The sequence below is a fragment of the Haliaeetus leucocephalus genome, unplaced genomic scaffold (assembly GCF_000737465.1).
Source record: "Haliaeetus leucocephalus isolate CR32 unplaced genomic scaffold, Haliaeetus_leucocephalus-4.0 Scaffold2, whole genome shotgun sequence".
NCBI lineage: Eukaryota > Metazoa > Chordata > Aves > Accipitriformes > Accipitridae > Haliaeetus > Haliaeetus leucocephalus.
Window position 1 is genome coordinate 16,584,124 of NW_010972438.1, and position 11,788 is coordinate 16,595,911.

Consider the following 11,788-nt stretch of genomic DNA (forward strand, 5'->3'; position numbering starts at 1 on the left):
AAGTGTTAGATACAACATGTTGAATCAGCATGTATCCAAATATCTACAAAATCTAAAGCTTGGTGTTACTCCTGTAATTAAAGTTTAAACCACAGTAAAAATGCCAGTGAAAATAACCTCTGCTTCATATAAATGTTGTCTTTGAACCACAGGAAACTTAGTACAAAATACTTAGTATCATCACTGGAGTGGCTGGAATAGGTAGTAATAGTTCAGTATTTGGCTCCATTTTCTTGTAAGCATTTCTGCACAAGGAAGCTGTAGCTTCATACAAGACTTTAGAGATAAATTTAGGAAAAAAAAAAAAGTACAGTAACTAAATTCCATGTAACACCTAATTAACTTGGGCCTGCTTACAGTGCCACCCAGTGGGCATGGAAAGGTCAGTAGTGGTTCTCCTCAGAAAATAGCCCACTGAAGTAAGCTGCAAGGCCTGCCTCCCATCCTTTCAATAGTTTACTGTTGTGTTTCTGATGCAATAAACCACCGTGTCTGAAAAATGAAATGCCCTATGAAAATGCATGCGGCCTTGCACTTAGTACTTGTAAACAAAATACTTACTTTGTAGTAATAGTAGTAATAATTTCTAGTATAGGTTAGGTCTGGGGTCTGGGCAGCAGGAATCTGTTCTAGGGGATGGAGTAGTAACAGTTAATGAATTAAAACGAGGGGTGGGAAGTTTGCTGGGATTATTTGCTATCACAGTCCCCTCTACTCCCTCAGCGGCACCTCTGCTTTTGGATCAGCACAAGTGATACACTGACCCCGGCAGCCAGCTCTGCTGCACGCCTGGTCTTGAGACCTGGCAGCAGGGCTGCCTGAGGCTTTGTTTTAAAAGAAGATGCTTTCTTTTGGGTCATTCCATGTAGACTGTACACAAGCAGCTGAAGTGCCCCACCTGACAGCGCATGGAATTGCAGAACAGAAATCAAATATCTAGTAAGGAAAGATAAGATTCTAACAAATTGCTCTGAAGTAATTAAAAGGAAACAGCTGATTTATAGAACAGGTGAAATGGCATATTTTTAATTCTGCTGAGCTGTTTAAAATAATAACTGCAGAGATATTGGAAAATTAATTGGGTAACAAGTGATAATTCTGTAAAGCTAGTTAACTGGGTTCAAATATATCACAAATGTGTTTGTTCTTAATCACACTTTTAATAATGTGGACAACTGGAAGGCTACTGGAAAAAACATTCCATTTCAACTGTAAAAATAAATTTCTCATCTAATTGAAACAGGTGGCCAGTGAAATTAAAAAATAATATACACATGATAAGTACAGTGAGATGCCTAAACCCCCTCCAAGATGTCACACTTGTATTTTGATTGGCTAACTTCATTTCATGCTAAAGATATCACAGATTTGGGAATAAAAATAAATGTCATCTTTGTGATATTCTGAAGGTCAAGTTTTTATCTTGGCAGTTCAAAATGAAAATCAGTTGTATAGTGAAATGCTTTTGTGCCAACAATCGGCAAAATGGAACCAGAACACTGAACTTAAACTTTATAGTGCCAGCTCTGATTGCTAATTCATGTTTCAATATATCTGAAATGATTTCTGGAGGAGCTGTCTGAGCAGCACTCTGTTCCTATCCAGTGAAGTGATCATGTTGCCTTTTTGCAGCCCCTGCTGATAAGGGTCTTCATAACACGCTGAGTTGATGATACACTCAAAGTATACTTCAGCCAGATATGGGACAGGCAAAAGATGTGTTTTATACTTCAGGCTGGAAATTAACTTCATGTTTCAGACTGTGTCCACGTAAGGGGCTGGTCTGACTTGGATCAGAGCATGGTAGAGATTTCTGTATATTACTTGAATATTGTAATGTATTAATAAAGGAAAGCTAGTCAATTTATCATACTGAAGTGAAAAGCTGAGTTTGAAATGAGATGGAATAGTGATTTTTCTCTTAACAGAATCTTTACAGTTGAAGGACAGGTCTCCAGAACAGTCAGATCAGTGGAGAAAAGTGAGAACACCTTTCTAGGAAGAATTCCTAATGTAATTAACAAGATTTATAAACTATAGGATGTCTCAGCTGCAAAATGAAAGTGTGCCTGACTTCAAGCTAGCTAAAAATGAGTAACAACAATGGCAGTAGAGATTAGTAACCTGGGCAGAAGTCAAGTGATTTAAGCTAAAGGCTTTTTTGTTAGGCTACTTGCATGCTACCTGTACTGCCATACCTTCACTGCTGTTATCTGTGCTAGTAAAATTAGAGCTAGCATAACAATGTCATGGTACAGTAGTTGTCATTATAAAATAGCATCTTTGTTTAGACATACCATCAGAATACACTGGAACTGTGCTGCAGGCCATTCAGTCTTCTGAACAGAATGTTGTATTTTAGTGCAGCTGTTTTACATAACTTCTGGTACTGTGCAACCTTAAAAAAGAAAAAAAAAAGGGGGGGGGATTTTGAGATTAAGAGTGTTAATAGCTGTTTCTGTTCTCTTTAGTGAAACACATATTTAAATATTTTCAGCAAAATAATAAGATTATATCCTAAAAATTAGATTTCTGTAATAATGTCGGTGATGTAGGCTAGATGTATATTTTTGGGAGAGACTAAAGGACTGGTAGATGTAATTGTGTGTGTATATATACATATGTTTAGGTTTATACAGATTCTTTTACCTATTGTAACATCTATTTCATTGTTAATGAAAATGGTGGGAAGAACTGTCTAGGCATGTACTGCTAGATCAGTTGTGTACCTTCAGGTTTCTCTGTTCCTTTCCCATCTTTTAGGCCATTTAAATAGTTCCAATTCTATAAATTCTATATGGATTTTGTTCAACATGTATGTTCTTTCCCCCCAGCCTCCGAAGTGCCTTGTGTAGTTAGGGCTGATCAATGATGGCAGGTGCCATCTTAATCGCAGAATCTGTATCCTTGCTCCTACTTTACTACTAATGTATAGCCTATCCATAGAAGGCTGTAGAGAAAAAGCTTACATAGAGAGGATGTTACTTGTAAATGAAATAATTCCTGTAAATAGGGCAGCCTTGATATCCAAACTGTATTTTAAATCTATTTGACCTAGTTGTCTTTCATAGTTTTCTTGAAATTGTAATAGACCGTGTGAGATGCACAGTGGTATGTATATTTCTAAACTGAAAATTTCCTTTTCCCTTCTTTCTAGCCATTTCAGTCAATGCAGAAGCATCTGACTTTGGAGGAACTGTTTGGAACCTCTATACCAAAGGAACAGCCCACAGCTCCGTATCCCAATCCAGAGAGAATGGAGAAGTTGCAGACTGACACCTCTGCCAAAGAGCAGCATAGTTTGCTCTTGCCTTTTTCCTTTGACCAGTCAACAGTAATACAACAATCACTAGGGAAATCTGAAAGTCCAAGCGTTAAAACCAGTGCCAATCCTTTGAATCACCAGGAATGTTTAACACCTATGCTAATACCTCCAGCGTCAGTTTCCCAGACTGATATAAAAAATGTTTCAAGCTATTCAGTTCGTTTAAGCCCTGTTCTTAATTCAGCCTTGACAATGGAAGCTGCCCCTGCTCAGATGCTTCCTGGCCTAAAACAAAACAACAGTATAATGCAAGTTATGCAGCAAGCTGCCAAGCAGATATCCCCACTAGTGAATCAGCCGCCATCTGAAGTGAACCACGCTCCACAAAATCTAATAGCTGGCCAAAGCCAGCTTATAGCACCCTTGACATCAACAAACACAGGAACTGTCTCAAATACATCCCATACAAGTGTTGATCTTCTCCAGAAACTCAGGTTGACCCCACAGCATGACCAAATGCAGCAGCAGTCTCTCACTAAGACTTCCTTAACACCAAACATCTCTGCCTCGGTTGGCCAACTTGCAACACCAGAAAGCTTCAAAGAATCTCACAGTAAGCCATCACCCTTGAACAGCAAGATAATCTCTCCCCTTCAGGTATTCTGTGGGTTTTTATATCCATGAAGCTTTAAACTGTTTTTAGACTACATGTCTTTTCGCTTGGAAAATGTGCTGCTATATATTAGCCTTTTAAAAATAATTAAGGACTTCCACTGTGTGATAGTGATTGAATTGCTAACTTAGAAATCCAGTTCCATTAGTTTTATATAATTAGCATCTGCTATCAGTGACAGACCTGTCTGTAGAGGAGGAGGTTTTTCAAGCTTGTGCTGTTAGGGAATGAATAAGTCCTAAAGAATTCATCTGTACCTGTGTCAGAAAGATATTGCTAAGAACCTTGATATGAGAAGGGACAGAAGGTTACAGACTGATCAGTGTTACAAGAGTTGATGCTGTGGAAGTTCAGCCTATACCTTCTTTGAAGGTACAAAATTAGCAATTTGCTGTTTCTGGTTATTTTGCTTTGGATGTTTTGTACTCTTTCAATTTTGACCCCCTTCTGCTGGGGATACCTGTGGGCTATATTGAGATATTGTTAGTTATTCAGTAAAATTGATTGTAAACTTATTTATTTTGTCTAATTGACCACCTTGTTTTGTTTTATCCTAGTATTGCTTACAAAGGACCTCTTAAACTTTTTGTTTCTTGGAGGAGAATCTATTGTCTATGCCTTAATTTACTGCCAAAGCAGTAAATTTGTTTTGAGAGACTAGGTGAAAATGTCACTGCTAGTCTGTAGGGTTAATGCGTGTGGCTTTGTGTTATAAATTATTTTCTATCAATTAGTGTTACTCTGCTGTAAAATTGGCTCCCTCAGGAGTAAAGACACTAATGAGTTTGGATTACTGGATTTCTTTTTTCTCCAAAGTGAGTAACTTTCTGTAGTGCCTACCTCTGAGGTTATCCAAAGACTTCTCTTCGTCTTGTTGCGTTATTATTTTACTTTATTTACATTCATGCAGACTAAGCCAGTGTTTGATTGTGTCTTCTTGCATCTTGGGTACAGTGATAATGCAAGAATAAAAAACACCAAACAAAACTACTTACAGCTACATCTGCATGAATTTCCTAATGTTTATTATTATCCAGTGCTTGCCATTGGGTTTTAACAAGATCTTTGGTAGCCCAGTCTGGGTCAGCTGCTACTCTTTGCTATGAATATGGTGATGACTTACTTGTAACAGAGATCTAATCAAAAGTTCAACTCTTCAGACTGTAACTTGTCCTAAGCATTATTTTAGAAAAGCCTGTATTTTTCAAGTGTTGCTTTTCTGTCCTCAGAAGAGTTATCCCTGTCTTAACGTTTAAGAAATGGGTGTGTTTTCATTGTGCTAAGTACCTTATTTCTAATCTACCACTATTGAAAATTTTCAAGAAGGCTGCTACATGCTAGGATTATTTTACTAGCAATCACCTGTTTGAGATGTTTGGACTGATTCATTTTGCAGAGGGAGGAGGAGGTCCAAGTACAGCATTGAGCAGCTATCTTGATCTAGTATTGAAGAACTGTACACTCCGAGCAGTGTTTTTCTTTTGCATACTACTAAACCTTGGTACAAATTTGACTGAAGGTTGTAACATCTTTGAGCATTTAGAAAAGTTGGCTGGGTTTATCCATAACTGGCCTTGACCGTGTTTATTCAATGTCTGCTTGATAGCCTTGGAATTAGCTCTTCGTATGCCAGTCTTACACCCTTTTTTCCTTCCACCATGTCCACCGTCTGTACGTATTTTCATTAAACAAAATTCTCCATAGCCCAAATATACTCTCAAACTAGCAAGACTTCTTAACTCTTGTGTAATTAGACTTTTAAGAATTTGATCCTGTGTTTGTTACCACTTCACAAAGCTAATTTTATTTTTTTTGTTAAAGACTAGCAATTCACTGAGTGTTTTTTTTCATTGCAGTTCAAGTAAGCTAAGTACTGTCTGTTGCAAAGGGCTTTTCCCTGTTCTATGTTGCCAAGAGGTATTACAAATGGCTGTAACAAGCCTTTTGAAGAATGCCACAGGAATTTATTTAAGTACCTTATCTACTTGCCTTTTATTGTGTTTTCCAATATTTTATAATACTTGGATTTTATTATAGTATTGAAATCTTACTAAAGAAATATCTGGATGCTGTTTCTAAGGGTCTAAAATACTTCTGAAATTCTAGCAGAAAACAGCATTTAATTTTTGTGGAGGTAACTAGATAAAACTCCTAGAAAAAAAAATACTGAATTTAACCTTCCTGGCAATTGACCAAACTGATTACAAGGTACTGAACTCTTTACTTTGTAGCATTCATTTTGTTCTGTTTCGGTGTGGTCTTTCTTCAGAAGTGTTTTGTTATGGCTTTACAGGTTTGCTGTAATATGGAAAGCATAAAACAAATTCAAATCTTTCCTCTTTTTCCAACTTCCCATTGATTATATCAGCTTTACAAAATGGATCAAATTACATCTAAAAATCTGTTGAAATTTGCATTTTTGTGCTTTCATAAAAACAGAATCGCTGCTGGAAATTGAGCTGTGGATGGTAACTTGTGAATTATGCTTTCTTTTTAACTTAGACTGTACAACAAAACAAGGAATCAGAAGTATTTCCACAGCCGAAGACTTTGTCTAAAGCAAGTCAAGTAAGTGGATAAGTACCTCTACTAATTGTTGGCCTTCTTAAGGGGGGGGGGGGGGGTTAAAACTGTGGTAAACAGTTGGTATCTCAAATAGTCATTGCTCACTGACCATATTTAAAGTGCTGTCATGAAGGAGAAACAAGCTGTACTGAAGCAAGAGGGACTTTCTGTAGACTGCTGTGAATGAGAACACTTTTTTGTTGTACAGTGCCTCTTATTGTTGTTGCTAATGCAGGAATGAGAATACATTTTTGGATCTGCAGTCTTTCATTGAGTTTACACCATTTGAACTGTTTTTTTTTATTTTGTAAGCAAGCAGTACTAATGCTGTAATATTGCACTAGGGTCTGTTAGCCTTAGCCAACCTTACGCACCCCAGAGGCATAAAGTGCAGCCTTGCCTTACTGTCTCTTTCAGTTTTCCTGAGATACCTTGTATTTTATGAAAAACATACCAAGCGAAAAAAATGGAAGATAGAGGAAGAAAAGAGTAACAAGCATTTCTCACTGCAGAACTTTCTAAATAGCAAGTTTTAGTGATCTAAATACAGAGTTAACATTATTAGAACTGCCTTTGAATAACAGTTCAAAATAATGTCAATATAAAATATCAGATTGCAGTTAAAAAAAAAACAAACAGTAATAGTCAACTCTTCAAGAATTGTTTTTAATTACCTTTTGTGTTATGTATTCTTTTCAGGATACCATCTGTAATTTAGTTCTACTTTTCCTTTACCCACCATGTCCTTTTTCAAATCTGTTAAATGGTCTTATTCTTGTCCATCTTGCACTACATAAAAGCAGTTTTAGTAACATGCCCAGATCTGATTGTGAAGGCAGTAGAAATGGTCCTGCTTAAAGTAAAATGCTGTTTTAGCTACTGGCCTGCTATAAGATAAGTGATACAGTCTGTTCATGACATAGTAAATAATTACCTAAATAAAAGCATTTTACATGGATTTTGGAATTTTAAGAAGTGTGCATGTTGTGTGGTAAACTGCATTTGTTGGTTTAAACACGCTGTCTTCAGCTGAAATCCCACACTGTAAGTCTTCACAGTTTTGACTATAACAAAATCAATTTGCTAGTTCTACTGTTGTTGATGTTGTTATACACACATTAACTATAGATGGCTTTGCAGGTTTTTTTTCTTCTGAAGATTTTTGATTATCCAAGAGGAACTCTTTCTGCTGATGTATCAAACATCTTTACATATCACATTTAGTCTTGCTTGCTTTGAGTGAGATTGGCTTGTTTATTTTCTTTTTTTCACCATGTTGGTCATACTGAATAATAATTGTAGTTATCAGGATATGGCAGAGTTTCTCAAAGCTGATGTTATTCATGTCCACTTTATGCAAATAGAGTATTTCTATACATTTGGAATTTATGCTTAAAAGGAAAAGTGATAAAGGCAGTGTGTTGTGGATTTCTGTAATGAAATGGACGCAGACCTGTGGAAGAATGAGGTGGGAAGATAGTCCTCAAAATATTCCTATCCCCTCTCCCCCCAAGGGAATATATACTTAGAATAAGAATATTTCAGTGTACTCCAATGCTTTAATTACAGTTCATCACTCATTTTAAATATCTTTGAGATACTTTACTTCAAATTATAAGTGTATTTGTTGGACACCGGCGGGGGCGGGGAGGGCAGGAAGCAGGACTAGCCTTTCTGTAAATTCCTAAGGAAAATAATAATCTGCAAAAGAACTACACACTTCTTCGATTACCTAGGTGAAAAGTTCATCTTTTATTCCAAGTGTTATGTTTCAAAAATTCTGGAAGGTAGCAACCACGTGAGGAGGAAGGAGTCTGCATACAAGAATACTGAAGACTTAACTTCTTCAGCTTTTAAAATGAGAATTACTTACTGATATTAATCTTCATAGGTAGATACATCTTCATAAAGGGCAGCTATTCTGCAATATCTGACTGAATAATAATGGCTACAATTTATTTTTTTATACTCATCTCTCCAGCCTTTATAATAGCATTTGTACATACTGGACACAGTGTTTATTAATTTTCTGTTCTTTTACAGGTTGCACCTCCGCAGTTTGTTACAGCCACTACTACAGTAGCGCCTTCAATCCTCTTGTCTCCTAGTGTTTTTCAGCAATCATCTACAAAAGCTACTGAAGTGGAGAATAAAGCCAATTCTTCTTCGCCTTTAACACTTGGAACAACAGAAATTCAGACTATACCTCCTACTGTTCTCAGTAGGTCTCAGCTTCAGGAAGCACTGATACATCTAATAAAGGTCCTGTCTTTACAGAGCTCAACTCCTGAGGGATGGGGTTCCAAGTACAGTAGCCAGTACTGAGAAATTCTGTACCCCTGTAACTCCTTTTGCCCTGAAACATTACAAAAGTTGTTCCTTTCTGTTGGAAGGAACACATTATTCCAGACTTGTACACATAGTATGGCACAGCTTGTTCCTTTTGGTTGCGAGATGGAGGGCTTAAAAGGACAGAGCTGTACATCAGATGTGTCCTTTCACACCCATATGAATTTGTGAACAAGTGAAGAAAAAGTTGCACTAGTAGAAGCTCTGGTATGGGGATGGGGGTTTGCTTTTGTTGTCTTTGTAAGTGTTCCTGCTTTTCCAAGGAAAGCTTTCCTATTTCTGCTTCCCTAGAACTGTTCCTGATCTTTAACTGAAGTATGTGTCTTTTGAAATGGAAATTGCAAAGTTCTAGTTCTACTATTTCTAGGGACTAAAAAGTTCAGTTGAGTTGAATTAAATCTGTGATGTTGGCAGTAACCATGCATTGAGATAATTTTGACCTCTGATGTCATGGTAAAGTTGCCATGAATGACAAACAGTTCTTTTTTAACTCAGGATTTTCTTGTGCCTGCCATGCTGATGTTAGTAGAGCTTACACCCAAAACACAAGTCTAAAAATAACAAACAATATCTTCCCAGTGATAAAGTTCTTAGGACCAAAAAGGGCCGCTACCAGATCCCATCATTAGCTAGGTTGCCTGATTTATCTATGTTGTTCCTTTTTGCATAATCTTTTTCTGTATTGGTGTGTATGGTTTCTTCTCTTTAAAGACTTAAACTAGCTTCTAAGTCTTGCAACTGAGCTCAGCTGCCGAAAGTCTTATTCTCATTAGAGATACAGCTCACTGATTCTCACCCAGTAGTCTGAAGAACATCATTGTGGTGACTTTTTGAGAGCTGATTGGAATATTTGTCTCCAGTCTTCTCTTTCTATAGAGAGGGAGCTGAAGGAAGACCAAAATAGGCATACCCTACAGCATAGAAGTACTTGCACAGCACTCCAAGCAGGATACCAAATTTGCTGTGCCAATCTTGTAAAAAGAGTATTACATCTCTAAGCTAACTGTTAAGATCCTAGTTTTGTAAACTTGTCATTTGAAGGAATTAGACAGAAGAAATATCTCTAAACATTGTCTATAGATTAAACTAATTCACTTCTCAGTCATGCTTTGACATGAGAAGTCTTGTATAACACGCTGCAATCCCTTTCAGGCTGGTGTGACAGACAGAAGTAACATTACTTCTGATGCTCATGCAGACTTTGTTTGGGAGCCTATACATAGGATGGAATTCTCTCTTTCTAAAGACTAAGGTTTGGACTCTGGAAGGAGGTGAAATTATGTGGCCAAGGCTGACTTAGTGACCCCTGTTTTGTTTGTTTTAGCATCCAGTGTGCTTAGTGATCTCTTCAGCTGTCTTACCAGCTTCATAGGTCAAAGTCTGTATGTTGTCCAAAAAGCATTGCCTTTTGTACAAGTCTGCAGCTAGTTCCCTTCTCTTAACTCTCAGATAGCTGGCACTATAAGGAATCCTTATGTACAACTTAAATGGCATTAAACTTTTTTTGCATCTTTTTACTAATGTTTCTAATGTGTTTTTTTTCCTGCAGAATGATTCCCGTTTTCTCAGCACTATTCATGAAGTCTACTTGCAAGTCCTAACCAAGAATACAGACAACATTAAGCTATAATTGAAGCTAAATCTACTTAAAATATATCCATTTTAGAAACAATTATGCCTCGTCTATAAAACTGATATTTTTGTAAAAGAATATTTAGTTTTCAACGTCTTGAATTTGAACCTGTTAGGAAAGACTATTCCTTAAATACTTACAAAAGTAATATTCTCAGAAGTGATCTAGGTTTTCACTGTGATCATCACCAGCAAACCTTTGTTTTTATTGGGGAGGGGACTTAAGTTTGAGCTCTCATTAGCATTAAGTGAATGTGCAAATGTTTGCTCTGGCTTTCATTCCTAGCTGTATTCACTCTTCAAAGATTACAGTCTCAATACTATTTAAACCAGCAAATACATAGTACAGTACACTACACCACACCAGAACAAAATTCAGTTGTGGGAACCTAGTTCCAGTTTGAAGGACTGAGGAAAAGCAAAATGCCTTGTGATTAAATTGGCAGGTGTGGGGAAGGAACAGATGTGGAAGCCAGGCCTTTGGAGATAAATCTTTAACAAATGATTTAAAAATGTGATTTGCTCAATACATTGACAGTCTCTAGCTAATGCGTATAAATTCATCTTTTAAATATTCCATTAATCTTATTTGCTTCTGCGTCGCTGACTTTAAACAGGTATCCAAGTGAGTAAGGCCATTTTCTCTAAAAAGGCAAAATTTGAAATATGCAAAATCCTCAGTGATTGTATCTTTTTTTTTTTTTTTTTTTTTTTTTTAGCAATGGAGTAGTTCTGTTGCATGTTGGAAGTTTCCTTGTTTTAAATTTAATAGTTAGGAGACCACCACTGGAAGACCCTTGTCCTGTTTAGCAGTGTTTGATATTTAAATACTTTGTTTCCGTTTTAGCTTAAGGATGGACCATGTCATAGTTGGTTTTTATTCCTCAATTGCATTGGAATTGCAGTGTTGAAAACTGCAGATGGGGAACAAATGCATGCTCTGCTTCTGTTACCCTCTCCCCAAATTGTTGGTGCACACTTCATAGTCTGAAGTTTATCTAATTAAAATGTTATCGCTTCTTATATGTGATTTAGTAATTCACTATTCACTAATGTAAGAATTTAACTGGATACTTTCCCATTTGAAATCAGAAAATTTCTAATTATAGTTTCTTATGCTGCTGTGTTGGTTTACCCATGGCTTGTATTTATTTCTTAAAGGCATGCAAAAGTAATTAATAAGACTTCAGGTCCCAACTTTTTCCAGCAATAGCAGTTTTAAAGGATGCTTTTCCAGTAGAAAAGGTCTGGTTTACTGAGTAAAAAGATAATATGTAGTGAATTATGATGCACTGCTGCTTTCT

The 11,788-nt window shown here is 36.7% G+C and overlaps 1 protein-coding gene across 1 annotated transcript in view; it reads left to right on the top strand.

The window, feature by feature from the left end:
• The window catches only part of DCP1A (decapping mRNA 1A), a 36,311-nt gene extending 25,128 nt beyond the window's left edge, over positions 1-11,183 (top strand). Inside the window, exons 7-10 of the mRNA XM_010572698.1 lie at positions 3,158-3,922; positions 6,441-6,506; positions 8,547-8,765; positions 10,402-11,183. Coding sequence (XP_010571000.1) covers positions 3,158-3,922; positions 6,441-6,506; positions 8,547-8,765; positions 10,402-10,482 — 1,131 coding nt within the window. The 3' untranslated portion in view covers positions 10,483-11,183. The remainder of the gene's footprint in view (positions 1-3,157; positions 3,923-6,440; positions 6,507-8,546; positions 8,766-10,401) is intronic.
• The last annotated feature ends 605 nt before the right edge of the window (positions 11,184-11,788 follow it).